Source organism: Rhinatrema bivittatum, chromosome 8 (assembly GCF_901001135.1).
Source record: "Rhinatrema bivittatum chromosome 8, aRhiBiv1.1, whole genome shotgun sequence".
In the NCBI taxonomy this organism is placed as follows: domain Eukaryota; kingdom Metazoa; phylum Chordata; class Amphibia; order Gymnophiona; family Rhinatrematidae; genus Rhinatrema; species Rhinatrema bivittatum.
The window spans coordinates 267,838,647-267,855,958 of NC_042622.1; the positions used below are offsets into that span (position 1 = coordinate 267,838,647).

The window sequence follows — 17,312 nt, forward strand, 5'->3', positions numbered from 1 at the left end:
AGGAGACAGTGGCCACTTTCATGGCTTCAGGGGGGGTCACCGAGGCAGCATGGAGAGGTGCTACAGACAAGCAGGGAAGAGCCGACAGCTTTAGATAAGATGCTTCCTTCCGTCCGTGGCTTGTGAGATTGATTTGCGAGGTTCCACTCGTTTTCTGCAAATCTTTGGTGTCACTAGGGCTCGATTCCCATCTTCCAGTCCTCTCTGCTGCAGAACCGCTGACACCCCCTGAGCTTGGCCCATCCATGAGAGCCCCCTCCACCGGTGAAACACTCATTCAATCGTTTTATGAAACCACAGAGCAATCTCACCAAAGTGGAGCAGAGCTGCCAAGAGCCCCCGGATAAGAAACTGGTTAGCGAGAAGAGGCCCCTTAATAAGAAATCGGTTACACGCCACTGCTCTGTTTGGATGGACACGCTGCATGCCTGCACCCTCCTGCTCTTATCCCTGGAGAGAGACATTATTGTACTTCAAAGGAATTAAAGTCTGCCCGTAATTAATTTCCCCTCATTCCCAAGGCTCAGCCTGGCAGCAGCAGCCTGGGGGCTTCTTCCTTTCCACGGCTCGGGTTACCGAGCCATCCGTCAGCGGCGCTGCCAGGTGTCCAGGTCCCCCTCAACAGGGGGGGCCCAGCAATGGGAGCCCCCTTCCCGTCCCCCGTCTCCCACCTACCTCTGACAGAAGCAGACAAGATGCTCCCGTGGCGGGCGAGGGGGATGCTGTGGCCCCTCAGGGCAGCACTCAGGCCCTCACGGAGGGTGGCTTCAACGAGGGCGGGGCTCCACCACCACGAGGAGGACGGCGTCCGGTGCCATCGCAGGCGGCACCAGGCTACCACGCTCCAGTTTCCACTCCTGCCCACAGAAAGGAGGAATAGGTTTGATTATGCAGCGTCCAGTAGCACAGTGACCATCGTACAAGGCAGCTTCCTCTCCAAAACCACTGAGGAAACTTCCAGGAAGAATTAAAGAAACAAGAAACCACACAGGACAGGCTGGAGCTTTAATAGAAATACAGTAACATAGCGAACGACGGCCCCTCCAGCAGCTATTTCTTCACTTTGGGCAGATGCTCCTTCTAATTCCCCTATGGACCCCAATATCTACTCACCCCAGCCCCATGACGCTTGCTGAATCTTTCCAAGTGGTCCCAGTGCCTTTTAGGGTGGTAACTGCCCCTCTGTGCAAGTTAACGCCGGGCCTTCTAGAAAGCACAACGCGGTCATATTTATCACGGCTGTTTTGGGTGGAATTTGCTGCTTCTTTTCCATCCTTTTGCCACTGAAGGATCTTCATCCCAGGCTTTTTTGTGTCATCCATGAATTTCATCACTTCACTTGTCAAATCCCTTTCCATATCATCTATAAATATATTGAAAATCACTGGTCCAAGTACAGATCCCTGAGGCACTCCACTGTTTACCCTTTTCCACTGAGAAAATTGTCCATTTAACCCTACTCTGTTTCCTGTCTTTTAATCAGTTTGTAATCCATGAAAGGACATCGCCACCTATCCCATGACTTTTTAGTTTTCTTAGAAGCCTCTCATGAGGAACCTTGCCAAACACCTTCTGAAAATCCAAATACACTACATCTACCGGTTCACCTTTATCCGCGTTTATTAACTCCTTAAAAAAAATGAAGCAGATTTGTGAGGCAAGACTTGCCCTGGGAAAAGCCATGCTGATTTTGTTCCATTAAACCATGTCTTTCTATATGTTCTGTGATTTTGATGTTTAGAACACTTTCCACTATTTTTCCCGGCACTGAAGTCAGGCTCACTGGTCTATAATTACCCGGATCGCCCCTGGAGCCCTTTTTAAATATTGGGGTTACATTTGCTATCCTCCAGTCTTCAGGTACAATGGATGATTTTAATGATAGGTTACAAATGTTTACTAATAGGTCTGAAATTTGATTTTTTCTCTCTCTCAAATCCCTGGGATGTATATCATATGGTCCAGGTGATTTGCTACGCTTCAGTTTGTCAATCTTCCAGGTCCACCAAGATTAAGGTTAAGTTCATCCGAACTTTCATCCTTGTAAACAGTCTCCAGAACCGGTATTTCCCCAACATCCTCTTTAATAACCACAGAAGCAAAGAATTCATTTAGTCTTTCTGCGATGACTTTATCTTTCCTAAGAGCTCCTTTAACCCCTTGGTCATGGAGCAGGTTTCTTGCTTTCGGATATATTTTAAAAAGTCTACGGCCAACTTCACTTCAAATTCTCTTTTCAGGTTTAGTTTTCTGGACCATAGTACTAAGGGTAGAGTAAGTGGCAGGCCGGCAGGGCAGGGGCATGGTGAACATGCGTTTCTTGTCCTCTCAGCTGCTCTTCCCCATGGCATGTGCTTGCTTTGTAATCAGGAGGCATACGATGAAGGGAAGCAGCCAATGTGGAGAGAAGGAGCACGTTGCATACTGTGTCCCTATGCTGCTGATCCAACTAAGGGAGGAGGGGAGGCAGAGGAAAGTTGGCCTTTGACCTTTTAAATAAGGCAATGTCTGGTATGGCTTTTACCAAGGGAATGCAATAGAGCGGTATAAAGGAATGATGGAGGGCAGGGTGAAGTGGAGAGCAGTGGTGGAATGCTGGTGGGAGGGGAGTGGGGGAAGAGGGGAGAAAGACACTGGTAAATTGTGTTAAATCTTTCCTGTCCCTACTATTTTTCATTTCAGGCACTGGATGGGGAAGCGTTGGTGGAACATTACATAGTAATGTCATGAATATCAGCAAATAAGGATCATTTGCACAACCTTGCCTTGTCCAGTTGCCCTTGCCTATATTGCTCTAGCTCTGGTCATCCCTCTTCCTTGCCCTGCCCTCACCACCACAGGGAGGGTGATTTTTCTAAAGACAGAAACATGTATGTGGACACTTTTTACCCACAGACTTTCCATAAATTCCCAAAGCAAAAGAACTCGCCTACGTTTACTCTGAAAATTCTCGGAAACTATGCTCACAAGCCTCCCCCGCACAGAGTTTCGCCTTCTCCTGGCATAGCTTGTGCACGTGGATGGTCTGGAAGTCTGAACTCTGTCCCAACTCCGCTCCCAGAATGGCCCCTTTTTCGTGCGTGCAAAGGTAGGCGTGAAATTGAGTGACGCGCATAACCTTTTGCAGACAAAAACTGGAAACTTTTCTAACAAGCCATGTACGTGGATAGAACTGATTTCTGCAGATAAATGGGTTTGGAAATTCAGCTGACAGCCAACGAAACATGACCACCTGCAGGCAGTAACTCCTTATCCTTGTTGCTCTTAGCTAAGGAATGTAGCCGTCATCCTGCCACCCACGCCAGGCGACCTGACACCTCCCCTACAATTATACCTGACGGCATACCAAGGCCTTACCGCTGCTCCATGCTGGTCGACTTTGACAGCATTCTGGTAGACTTTCTCGCCTCTCATCGTTCAGAGCAGAAGGGCATTTGTGCTTCCATCCCTAAACTAAAATTCGGGATGCTACGCCCATTTCTTTAACCCCTTCTTCCCTGCCCTTTCTATCGCACTCTGTATCTATCACATGCACGCTTGAATTCTTCCATCGCTTTGGTTGCTACCAAAAAATCACGCGGGTGCCGTTCTTCCGATGGGACCTCTGGAGTCGACCTTCCCAGTTCCAGGAGACACATGCAAAAATCACCTTTAGATAATTCTCATGTGGGTTTAGTAAAAGTCATCATAGCCTGAGAAGAATCCATGATATCAGCATGCACAGAAGGATAAATACAAGCGCCCGGGGACACACCCAAAGATAATGCACGTTTCAGGTCACACATGAACATAGAGCACAATAGCAATCTCCATACAGAGCACAGATTGGGGCCAGGATGCTGTACCATTCCATTCCTTTGGGAAAATATGCGTGTGCCAAGCATCCCTGAAGCCTTCGTGCAATAATGTACCAGTCTGTGTCATCTTCAGGGCCTCCCCCCCAGCCTCTGCTAGCCTGAAACCTCAGCAATCCTACCAATTTACAGAAAAGCATAAACCAGGGGCACTTCCCAGCTGGGCCTTGCAGTATGCATCGCTCCATGGTGAGACTGCACGTAGAGTACTGTGTGCAGTTCTGGAAGCTGCACCTCAAGAAAAGATAGAGCTGAACTGGAAACCACCCCTCCCAAACTCCCAACAGCAGGAAGACAACTACAGAGTGAGATTAACAAACACTTAGCTGGGATGGGGAGAGCTGGGAGGGAAGCAGTCATTAACCAGGTGCACAAACTACTCACCAGTAGTGCAGGATGGAGCTGTCAGCATAGCTGCCCTCCAGTCTTGTGTGCCTGAAGCTAGAGTTAATCTGGAAAAAAGGAAAAGAAACCGATATATTAAAGGCCTTGAGGTGAAGACACAACAAGCACTTTATGTGAGTGCCTGACACTGTTACAAACCCCGATAGTACAGGGATGATGATCAAGCAGCCAAAGGCTCATTAGCCAGCTCTCAGGACCCCTGACCTACCTCTTATGCTGTGGACAGTCCATCTGTTTAGCAGAAGACAGCTGCAGTGACCGTCCTATGCTACTAGAGAGGAGGCGATCCTCTAAAAATATATTATGCTTCAATTTCCAAGATTATAAAGCAACTAGTAATCTTAATATGGATCCATATTCCCATACATAGCATAGGACTATAAGAAATATACATAACATAGGAGAAAGAATCCGAACTGCAGTTACATAATGTTAAGTCCCACATTAGGAATCACCACCCATGATGTACAGCAGCAGTCAAAAAAGCAAACAGAACGCTAAGAATTATTAGGAAGGGAATGGAGAATGACAAGGAGAGAATATCATGATGCCTCTGTATCGCTCCGTGGTGAGGCTGCACTGTGTGCAGTTCTGGTCGCCACATCTCAAAAAAGATATAGCAGAAATAGAAAAAGTACAGAGAAGGGCAACCAAAATGATAAAGGGGATGGAACAGCTCCCCTATGAGGAAAGGCTGAAGAGGTTAGGGCTGTTCAGCTTGGAAGTGTACAAGGGGAATATAGATGAATGAAAACAGGTTGAGGCACAACAACCTTCGCTACCTTGGCTTTTCGGAGAAGCTGGGAGAAAGAAAATTGGCTGCAATCTTAACTGTCTGGCTTCCAGAGGCTCTAGGCCTGTTGGATTTGAAAAAGACGCAGGCCATCGAGCGGGCACATAGGCTGGGTCAGAAAATGCTGGGTGATCAGAGGCCCCCGTAGAATCATTGCAGCATTTTTGAATTGGGACTATAAGCAGGCAATCTGGCGGGCCTCGAAAACAAGCCTCATGGAATTACAAAAACAGCTCGAGAAGGCTTTTCCAAGATTTCTCTTTTCAGGCGGCCACAAGACGGAAGGAATTCAGGCCCATTTGTGCCAGGCTGGTTGCAAAACAAGTTCCTCAAGGAAGGAGGAGTAGCCTAGTGGTTAGAGCAGTGGACTATGAACCAGAAGACCAGGGTTCGAGTCCTGCTGTCGCTCCTTGTGACCTTGGGCAAGTCACTTTACCCTCAATTGCCTCAGGTATAAAAAAAATTTAGATTATAAGCCCTCTAAGGATAGAGAAATACCTACAGTACCTGAATGTAAACCGATGTGATTGAGATCGAATGTTGGTATATAAATAAGTGCATTTTTTTGCTGCAGCTTCCGGCAAGGTTATGCATTTGGAAAAAATGGCAACAGCTCCTTCCTTTGAATTAGCGGCGGAGGCTCAGAAATTTGTAGACTCCTCACCTGCCAATTAACTGCGCCATTATGGAAGGTAGTGACTACAGAGCTAGAAGACTGGGCAGTACAGCGGCAGATACTGATCAGCTCGTCACTGAGTTGCAAGTTAATTTTCTGTTCTATGCCTAAGTACTCCGATCCTCCGATTTTAGAGTTGATGTGAAAATTTCCAGAGAACTCACTGAGAAGTGTACTCCTACATTTTGCTTCATGAGATATCATTGCTTGATAAGTTGCCCACTTTTTGAATGCCTTATGATGCCTTGATGATGTGGAGAGATAGCACGGCGGATGGACCTGCCGAAGTTGTGTCACTGCCAAGCAATATATTTCTGTGACTCGTCGGTAAATAACTGTCTAACTGCGGGGAATTTATACTCTGGGGGTTTCATTGGGGCACTGTTTGCATGGCTTGTGTTTGTAGAAATGTTTACTTACGGGGGGAAATCCAAAAACCAAAACGAAGAGCAGGACCGCACACAAATCAAATAATCCGAAAAAATTGTGCAGAATGAATTAAACGTTCACACAAGACTCACTGGTGTTCATATATATTTACTTTGGTTCAGCAACTCCACGGTTTTCAAGGAATACAATCTTATATTCAAGCGGGTCCCCCGACACGGACCCGTGTTTCGCCGCAAGGCTGCGTCGGGAGGGACGGAGGTAACGTTATCAATTCTGAAAAGACAAATTCAAAAGAACATACTGCATGGACCAAAAAACAGATGGGAGCTTAATAACTCTTAACAAAGCATCAAACGTACCTGTGGTATTACTTGAAAACTGTGGAGTTGCCAAACCAAAGTAAATATATATGAACACCAGTGAGTCTTGTGTGGACATTTCATTTATTCTACACAATTTTTTCGGATTACTTACGGGGGAACCATCTTTTTTCTTACAGGTTTTTGGGTCACAATTTAGAACAGCAAGAGTTTCAATAGTAAGACAGGTTTTCTGGTTCACTTGCCTGTCGTCGTGTATATTGGTTCATTGGAATAATGCAGATGTAGGAGGAGGGGATGGCACCAGGTCACATATAGTGTGGCTCTATCTTAGTGTGAAGAACACAGGAAATATGAAATGTTGTTATGGGGTGGAGGGAGGAAGGGAAAGGGAGAGAGAGGAGTAGGGTAGGTTTCGAATAAGGGGCAATTCCTAAGGAGGTTTTCCAAGTTGATGTTGGGAGGCAAGACTGCTTTGCAGGCTGTATTCATTGAGAGTTATATAAGGGTAATCGAAGTGTGGGGGCAAGGCTGGGTGTCTCACATTTAGATATGGTGGATAATGGGTGAGATCTCTAGAATTATCACTTGGAATGTTGGGCTTTGCAATTAAGAGGGAAAAAGTATTACAGCATCTACAAAGGAATAAAGCTTCTATTGCATGCCTACAAGAAACCCATCTTTCAGAGATAGAAAGTAAAAAAATTGGTCAGAGAACGGGTGAGCTCTTGTTATTGTTCAACAGTGAGGGGAAGAAAAACAGGGGTAGCCATTCTCATAAGCAAGACTACAAATTTGCTAGTTGGCATTGTAGTTCAAGACCCTGAGGGTAGGTTCATAAGTATGATGGGGAAATTAAATGGGAAAGAACTTACTATCTGCAATCTCTATGCTCTTCATGATTATGACCATAACTCTTTTGTCAGGTTAACAAACATTAATAGCAAATGTAAAAGGTCTCTTATTTATAGCGAGCAACTACAGTTGTGTTCAAGACCCAATGCTGGATAGGTCGCCTAGCCCTAAACAATTGGGGAGCAATAAAGAGAAGGGCATTGCATTCTTGTGCCGAAAGTTACGAGCATTGGTTGTGTGGAGAGTTTTAAACCGGAAGGTAAAAGATTTCACACATGTCTCAAGAGCTTACACATCTCTCTCCAGAATTGACTATATATTGGTTTCCCAAGAGGGGTTCTCTAAAGTAACTGCAGCAGAGATTGACACTCCAGGAGTCTTGGATCATACTCCAGTTTGGGTTGATGTTAGACTATCTGAAATTGAGAGGGGAGAGACTCTCTGGAAATTCCCAAGCTATTTAAAGGGAGATGTTGATTTCCAGACTTTTCTACAAAATAAATGGAAAGAATTTGTACTTAATGGCCAACATGTGGATTCACCACAGCTTTTTTGGGAGACTAGCAAAGCTGTCTTAAGAGGAGAAATCATATCATATTTAAATGGAAGGAATACTCATCTCAATAAGATTATACTGCAATTAGAAGAGAAGTTAAAAATAGCTAAGGCAAAGCTAATAAAACATCTGAATAAAGAAAATAAAGCAGAATATATCTCTATTTTAGAGAGTCTGAATATGTGCCTCCACCAAAGGGCACAAAATATGTTCCAGCACTGCTCTCTGCATTAATGGTGGGGGTGGAAGGGAAATAGAACCAAAAGGTTACTAAGAGCCAAGAGCAACAGATAAGTATGAGAAAATAAAAAATAAGTGTGAAAGCTTGCTGGGCAGACTGGATGGGCCGTTTGGTCTTCTTCTGCCGTCGTTTCTATGTTTCTATTCAAGGTGGCAGCCTTGGCTGATGTGTTGTTAATTTTTCTTATAAACACAAAAGAGTCTTTAGGAAAGGTATTAGACTTTCAGAATCAATTTGGGAAGTTTGCATGGTTGAAAATTAATCAGACAAGTCCAAGACCCTTGACAATTTTGGAAATATGAAAGGAACTTAGGGGGAGGGTTTTCCGTTAAGATGGGTCAAGGGAGAAATTAGGTGTTGAGGAATTATGAGTGCCTGCAGTATAGTACGGAAGTCAGGTGAAGATAAATAAGATTTCAACTTCCTTAGCATGCAAAGGGGCCGAGGGAAAACAGTGCGCTCAGCCGAGTGCACTGTTTAACCCGTGGCTGGACACGCGTTTTGGAGGCGCGTCCACAGCCCCTCATGCTATAAGGGGATTAGCGTGTCCACAACATGCATCCAACACACCGTGAAACTAATAGCACTCATCTCATGCAAATGCATATCGATGAGCCTATTAGTTATTCACCGGACCCACAGACGTTAATTTCTGGGCACCCGAAAAAGTTGTACAGAAAAGCAGAAAATACTGCATTTCTGTTCATCCTCCGAAATAATATTGTGCCGATATTAAGTCGGAAGAACCATAATGTTAAAGTTAAAAAAAAAAAAAAGTGCCGTGGTCAACCTAGGGAAATGAATGCTCAGTTAACAAGCGTCCACTTTCCTAATCCGCGGACAGCCGAACTCTCCTGGGCACCCGCTGCCAAGGAGCTGCTAGGGGTGCACAATCGACACTAGCGCTTCCTTGGCAGTGCGCCCCCTAATTTAAATATTGCATGGCGCCCCCGGGAGAGGTTCCTGGGCGCGAGTTAGGAAAAGCAGACTTTCAACACCGAGCGCCCGCTTTCGGTGCACTTTTATTGCATCAGCCCCAAAGTTTATAAAAGAAGTTTTGCACCATGGATTTTACCTCAGGGTTTAAGGAAAGATTGGGTTAAGTATGACACCAAGATTGCATATATGATTGAGAAAGAAATAACCCAGTCGTCAAATCTTAGAGAGACAGCGATTTAAGAAAATCAGCTTTGTCTTACTGATATTAAGGTTCAATTTATTATCAAAGAGCCATTGATTTAAACTTTGCATGCAGTTTGCAATTATGCATTTAGGCTGCACACTGGCAGGATAATAGGGATGTGCATTCGATTCAAACAAATTTTAAAAAATGCGACAAATAAGGGAAATTTGTTTCATTTGGGGGCCCCAAAATGAATTGGAGACCCCCCAAATGAAACAAACTTTGTTGTATTTGTTTGAAATTAATGTATCAGGCCTAAGCAGGGACCATGGTCTACACCCAAGCGCCACACCGGCACCTCAGCCTAGGCCCAGCCTGATGCCGGGGCTTCGGCCGAGACCCAAACAAGTTCTTACATGATCCATCGGGTATCCCATGGCAAGGCTGGGCCTCGGGTCCTGATGCCTGGGCCTCGGCCCAGGCCCATTGCCATAACCCAACCCAGAGGCAGGATCCAGATACCTGGGCCTTGGTCTCAGCTGAGCCCAGACCCAGGCCCAAAGCCATGACTTGACCCAGAAGCTGGTTCCTGTCGCCAGGGGCCGAGGCCTGGCCTGGAGGCTGGGTCCTGACATTTGGGCTTCAGTCTAGGGTCAGGCCCAGGCCTGCAGCACAGGCCTCACGGCTCCTACCGTGTCATTCTCTTCTTTCTTCTGATGTTTGGGTTGCACCTGAGTTAATTAACACTGGCGAACTTACCCCAGTGGACGGCGACATTTTGATGTAATTGAATGGCAATGCCAAATATCAAAATGGCACTGTCTACTGGAGTAAATGCGGAGTTAATTAACTCTAGAGCTACACCAGCACACGGCATCAGAGGAAAGAAGAGGATGACACAGGAGGAGCTACGAGGCCAGGGCTCCGGGCCTGGGCCTGACCCTAGGCTGAGGCCCAGGCATCAGGTCCTGGCCTCCGGTGTCAGGGCTGGGTACAGGTTGCAGTCCCATCATCAGGACCTGGCCTCTGGGTCAGGTCATGACTCTGGGCCTGGGTCCGGGCTCCAGCCTAGGTCAAGGCCCAAGTGTCATGGCCTGGCCACTGGGTCAGGTCGCGGCATCAGGTTTGGGTTCAGGTCTCGACTTTGGCATTGGGGCATGGCCTCCAGGCTGGGTCCGGGCTCCAACCTAGACTGAGGTTCTGGTGCCCAGGAACTGGGTGGAGCTGAGGCATCGGCCTTGGTTAGGCCTAGATCTCAACAGCCTACTACACCCTTAGCCTATCCAAGTAGAAGCTTTAGCCTGGGCCTAGGCTTCATCAATGGATCCCCACAGACTGGATAAGTGAGAGCCAGGAAGGATCCTGGCCCTGGCATTTTTCCAGATCGGAGGGAGCCCTTGTTTTTGTTTTTTTGGCTGTTTTTTTTTTCTTTATTGCCTGATTCATATTTTTCTCATGAGTGACGCAAATTGAAGAATCCACGAACCGAAATTTGTGGGGAAAAAAGCCTCCTGAAAATGAAGCAAAAACAAAAACATGTTATTTTCCCCTGCACAACCCTATAGGATAACATACTCCGCACAGGCCAGAATACAGGCAGAGCGCACTGTTTTCCCTCGGCCCCTTTGTATGCTATGGAATGCTGTGATTACCAGCCCTAAACTTAAATCTGAGCTTGTACCTGGGGACTTCTTGAATGGCCTTTTTGTTCCCTGTGTTTCCCTGTTTCTGCCTTCTGCTGAACCCTCACAGTTTCACCCTACCCTGCAGCTGAGGCAACTTCTATCACCGCCTATGAGACTGGTGGGTGCTGAAGCAACCATCAGGGCAGGGGCTGCCGACACTGCACGCAGTCAGCCCCATTGCTAGGAACCATGAGGCCTATTTGTACAGCTGCTGGCATCCTCCAGGACAGCCGGTGTGGCAGCAGTAAAGGTAAGCTCCTTCTCCAGTTTGCACACAGTTCAGGATCCTTCTTACCAGTCTGTGAAGAGCAGCGGTCAACGTCCTGTAGTACTCAGACGTGCTGTTTTGCAAGCTGCTCTCATACTGAATGCCTTTTATCTCCACCGTGTGTTCAACCACCAGGTCTTGAGATGATAAAAATGCTGCAAAGGAAAAAGCAAGGACCTGCTTTAGTGCAAGAGGGAGGCTCCAGCCTGAGTAACTCACCAAAATGGTCACCGCCTCCACTTCTAAGAACTCCTGCACTGTTTTCCCTGCTCGTGTCATACAATGCAGTTTGTATGTTGTTTTTTGCATATAAATAAATTCCAAAATGTTAAATAATCACATATAATACATAGTAACAGAAGACGTACATTCATTATGCACATAGTTGTATTGGATGGAACCTTGTCCAGCGCGGTTTATTGCTAGAAAATAAAATGCGGGAAGGATGGGTAATATATTTTCACTGTATTAAATAAAATCATTTGATTAGGACTAATTTTGAATACTGACATCAAGAAGAGAGAGTATTTCCAGCAAATTAATACCCTGTTTTCTAATCAATCCAGTTGTTCGTTGGCTTGGCATGGGTGAGGAGGCAAAACCCAACTGACTGTTCCATAATTGGAGCTCGTCCAATATCATCAGTGCAGACTAGCAAAATAAAATATTGAAAAAATATTGCTCTTTTCAGCTCTGTGCGCCCTAAAAAGTAGACTTTTAAAGCTCGACACACGCAAGAACCGGGAGATAGGCACGTGGCCGCACCGAGCGCATTTTAAAAATCGGCCCAGACATGCGTGTATCTCCCGGTATGCGCGGAAGTGCCGGGCTCCGTCACAGGAGCGAGCCGGGGGGTGGGGGGTGAGGTCTGGGCTGGGCAGGGGCCGGCCAGGATAGCGGCGGCCGGTGCGCGGAACTTACTACTAGTCCAAAGGACCAGGTAAGTCCTTGATCAAAAAAAAAAAAAAAGAGGGTAGATAGGTAGGGTTTAGGGGTCAGGGAGGAGAGGGGAAAATGGTGGAAGGTTAGGTGGGGGGGGGAGGGTAGAGAACTGGGGATGTCCCAAATGCATCACTTTGTCAAAAATTCCCCCTCCCCTTACGCGCCAACTGCACGCGCCGAAATAAAATCGGGCGCGCACGTGCATCGGATTTTATAACATGCGCGCATCGGCGACGGGAACCACGCGCACGGGCTCCTTTTAAACTCTACCCATAAGAGAACCCCCATCACTGCCTTTTCTTGTGAAAACAAAGGTGACTAGCTCACAGCGCAAGAAGCCCGGAAGTACTAATTTCAGCGGAGCTGGGGAGCGTCGTCTGTGTTTCTCCCCGACAGAAACGGGGGACGAATCAGCCTCCGGGGCCCTGCGCTTCCCCAGCAGGTTTTAGGAAAAGCAAGAGTTCCAGGCATCAAACCTCAGCTCTGTCTCGGACTCTCCGACCTCGGAACAAGTCGCTTCTCCCCACCACCCATAAGCCTCGAGTTCTAATTTGACTCAGCCTCTGTGTGTGCAAGCCTGGAGAAGTCATTTTATCCCCTTGTGCGTCTGAGTTCTAATCCTCGGTTTGATAGGTCAGGTTCTGGTCTCTGTCTCAGGGGTAATATCCCACCTGTACTTTTAGGATACTTCCACTCGTTCTTAGCTTATTTCAGGATTACAAACCACACAAAGGAGGCTGCCTCTTATCTCACTGGAAAGTGTGGAGCTGCAGTTCATCTCAGAGGGAGAGATCGGCTCTGATCTCCTTTCTCCCCCCACTGGAGAACCTTCCCCATTTGAGTCTCTTAAGCCTGCGTGCAATTCATGCCTTAGACTTTCTGCCAAATCAACGCCTTAATGATTACATAACTTTCATTTCTGGGAAAAGGCCTGATTTCACTTTTGGGGGTCATGGGCAGTCACCTGGCCTGGTCTCCTCTCACACAAAGCTCTCTTCAGTCCAGCCCTCCAGACAAGACAGATAATCAGCCTCTCTGCCCCAGTGACTCACTTATTAGGATTCCCAGGAAGACACTAATTGTGATGCTGGTGAGGAGGAGGAGGAGGAGGAGAGTGGCTGTGCCCTTACAGCACACAGGCTGCAGGAGTTTCACCTTCTGGATGTCCAACGCCAGCTTCTGATCAATGTCCTTTTGTTCCATGCTCTAAAAACAACTTTGCAGGTGATCTGCAATGTGAAAGAAAGGAGAAGTAGTTTATTGAAAGCAAACAGACCAGAAGGAGGTGAGGTGAGGTGGGGGAAAGCGAGTCCAATATTATGGAGCACAATGCCACTCGAAATAAGATTAATAGGAGATCTAAAACTCTTCAAGAAAAGTTTAAAAACATGGCTCTTCAAAAAAGCTTTTCATAGTGAGAATGGTGAGTAAGAAATACTATTGAACAAGAAAAAGAACATCTACACACAATTAAAAGTCACCAAATAACATATGACTACTTTATTATTTTTTCTCGTAATTAAGTATTAATTTAAGGAAATACAGTATATCACATGTATGGCTATTCCACTTAATCATATAAATGGAATTCCATTCCACCTTCCATTTAGCTTGTATTATTTTAAATCATGTAACCGATAGATTTATTGGCACCTTCCAGATAATTTATAAACCAAACCAAACCTATTTACGTGCCTACGTGTAAACCGTTGTGACGGTGTATCACTGAACGCCGGCATAGAACGGTTTTTAAATAAAGTGAAGACAGGTGCAGTTCAGCTCCAGAAATGTGCACAATTTAAGACAATAAACTAACCTAAAAGTCCTGAATGATGCAAGTTTGGAAGTGTCAGAGCCATCTCTTATGACAGAGCTGTGTGTGGGCTCTCAGTAGTGGAACAGCTGGGAGTGCTGCAGGGGAGGATCCAGGTGCATGGGCAGAGCTGTGTTTGAGTCAGAGCTGGGACAGCAGGGGCTGCTAGAAGTCAGGAGTGAGATGCATTGCGTGGCTCTGAGTGCTCAAACTCGAGTTCTCAATAATAAAGCAAAATCTAATTAGATCATTAAACTTGTTTTTACCCTATAAATTGTAGGCTGCACTAGGGCAAGGTGTACAGGGCAAAAGTGAGGCAAAAACAATGCTGAAAGCCAGAAAGTCAGTCTGCTTGCAACATTTCCAAACAGTGTGACTTTTGCCGAAGGACTTAATTTCCCACAACTTCAAGAAGGCGTGGTACATGGATATGTGCACAGATATTGTTTGGGGGGCGGTAGTGCATTTCATTTCACTGCCACCCAAAAATAACCCCATTCTCGGGCTTTCACCAATCATCCTCAGCTTCCCCGCTCCCAATCATCTTATTCTGTTACTGAAAATTTCTCCATAGGGCAGGAGCTATTCCCAATGGCACCTGCCCAGCAGCTACCACCGCTCTCTGTGACCAAGGCTCACTGCTGCCCCATGAAGACATTTTCAACAAGAAGACAGGAGGGTAAGAGAGTACCGTGGAGGAAGGAGGGGTTGCTGAGAAGGATAAGAGGAGGATTCAGGAGTGGAATGGGGTTTGTGGCAGTGATAACAGCCTTTTTTTTTTTAATGAAATGAAGGAAAATGAACAAAAGAGCCAGCCTCAGGTTCCTCCGACCATCACTGGAGGGAGAAGGAGAGGGAGAGGGAGGGAGGGAGAGTGAGAGAGAGACACTAGCCATAATGCCCTCACACTAGATAGGCATTTATATCTCTATGGGAGGCCCACCTAGTAACTCGAAGTGAGGTTTAGGCATTAGTGTAGGGGTAGGGGCCACTTTGACATTCAAAGTGAGACGTGCGAACAGAACAGTGCTCTCTTGTGAAGATTTGATGACCCTCGGAGTGAGGAAACTCACCCAAAGATGAGATTTGTGCAATGTTCTCTCAACCTACCTTGATGGACTCTCTACCTGGGTAACATCTCGACCTTGGACTGGTCTGGATTCTGCTTGCCTGCTACCTGCCTCGACCCCAGACTGCCTCTTGGCGTCTGCCTGCACCTGATTGTGCCTTGGTATCCGCCTGTGATCAGGGCTCATCAGTGGTGCTTCTTGCTGCCTCACCACATAGGGGTCCACATCACCGCCTGTAGTCCAAAAGGGCTTTGGGAATGGCCAGAGAGCTGCCCCACAAACAGTTTGCCAAGGCCATGGACCCAGCAGAACTTGTCGTGCTCCATGCCATTCCTGGTATGGCACAATATACACAACAACCACAGAATGTTTTGGATCAGGTCACAGGAGTCCTGGAAAGGCTCACAGCATGAATTGGTGTGCTCTCCACACAACTGATACCCATCAAAGTGGCTTCACTTCCGGCTCCAAATTTCTTACATAATGCCCTCCAGTATCGGGTGATAAACCGCGGTCCTCTGTCTGAAACAATATTCAGAGGCAGACCATGAACCCGGAAGATATGCTGTGTGAAGAGTCGGGCCAATTCTGGCGCTGAAGGGAGCTTGGGAAGTGGAACGAAATGAGCCATCTTGGAAAAGCGGTCCACTGTGACCCAAATGACAGTCTTCCCTTCAGAAGATGGCAGATCAACCACAAAATCTGTGGCTAAGTGTGTCCAGGGCTCTACTGGTATGGGCAAAGGTTGAAGAAGTCCCCACGGTTGCCCTGGCAAAGGCTTCTGTTTAGCACAGATAGGACAGGAGCTGACATAAGTACGAATATCTTGCCCCATACGTGGCCACCAATAAAAGCGGGACAGGAGTTCCAATGTTCTCTCCCAACCAGTATGTCCTCCGGTGAGGGAATCATGAGCCCATGACAGTACTCTCCTTTGTAAATGACGTGGAACCACTGTTTTGCCCAGGGGATTTAAGTTGGTGCTTGCTATATTAACTCTTGCTGGATCCAGGATGTATTGTGGTGGCTCCCCTACCTCCTCCTGTTTGGGACAATGCGTCCGCCCATATATTCTTGGTTGCTGATCTATAGCGAAGGGAGAAATCAAAGCGACTGAAGAAAAGGGACCAGCGGGCTTGTCTGGGATTTAATCGCTGGGCTCGACATAGGAATTCTAAATTCTTATGATCCATGTAGACCGTAATGGGGTGTAATGCTCCCTCCAGCCATTGTCTCCACTCCTCGAAGGCCAATTTGATAGCTAGAAGTTCCTTGTGCCCAATACTGTAGTTATGTTCTGCTGCGGAGAATTTCCTGGAGAAATATGAGTATGGAAGTAACTTCCCTTTACTGGAGGTTTGACTGAGTACTGCACCTACTGTGATGTTGAATGCGTCCACCTCCACAATAAAGGGGCGCTGTGGATCCGGATGATGTAGACAAGTTTCGAGCAGGAATGCCTCCTTCAACTCCTCAAAAGCTTAGCAGGCTGCCTTGGGCCATACTCTGGCGTCAGCCCCCTTTTTGGTGAGGGCGGTGAGTGATGCAACTTTAAGGGAATAATGAGGAATGAATTGTCTATAGAAATTTGCGAATTCCAGGAAGCGTTGTAGAGTTTTTACTCCCGTAGGACAGGGCCAGTCTTTAATGGCAGAGACTTTATCGGGATCCATCTGGAATCCTGTAGAGGAAACGATGTAGCCCAAAAAGGGAAGTGACTCCCGTTCAAACAGGCATTTTTCCAGTTTTGCGTAAAGGTGATTGTCTTTTAGGATCTGTAGCACCTGTTTCACGTGTTGCCGATAAGAATCCAAACCTTGGGAGTAGATCAAAACATCATCCAAGTATACGATAACTGAAGAGTGCAGCATTTCACGAAGTACCTCAATCATCAGGTTTTGGAAGACTGCTGGAGCATTGCATAATCCAAAAGGCATTACTAGGTACTCGTAATGCCCGTCTCTGGTGTTGAAGGCTGAAGGCAGTCTTCTATTCGTCTCCTGGGCGAATTTGGACCAGATTGTAAGCTCCATGAAGATCAAGCTTGGTAACTATTTTAACTCCTTGTAACCTGTCCAAGAGTTTGGGAATCAATGTTAAGGGATAACAATCCCGTTGAGTGATGGCGTTTAAGCCCTGTAGTCAATACATGGCCTTAAGATACCATCTTTTTTCCCAACAAAGAAAAACCCCGCACCGGCGGGTGATCTGGATGGTTGGATGAATCCTCTGTCAAGGTTCTCAGAAATGTACTTGGACGTAGCTTGTGTCTCTGGAAGAAATAGCGGGTATACCCTTCCTCGGGGAGGCGTGGTAATTCA

At 46.6% G+C, this 17,312-nt stretch overlaps 1 protein-coding gene across 1 annotated transcript in view; it reads right to left on the minus strand.

Moving 5' to 3' along the window:
• Positions 1–13,337, minus strand: part of TMPRSS9 (transmembrane serine protease 9) — a 139,054-nt gene extending 125,717 nt beyond the window's left edge. Inside the window, exons 1-4 of the mRNA XM_029610788.1 lie at positions 13,161–13,337; positions 11,194–11,321; positions 4,239–4,306; positions 676–857 (exon numbers count right to left, since the gene is read on the minus strand). Coding sequence (XP_029466648.1) covers positions 676–857; positions 4,239–4,306; positions 11,194–11,321; positions 13,161–13,311 — 529 coding nt within the window. The 5' untranslated portion in view covers positions 13,312–13,337. The remainder of the gene's footprint in view (positions 1–675; positions 858–4,238; positions 4,307–11,193; positions 11,322–13,160) is intronic.
• Between the last annotated feature and the right edge of the window lie 3,975 nt (positions 13,338–17,312).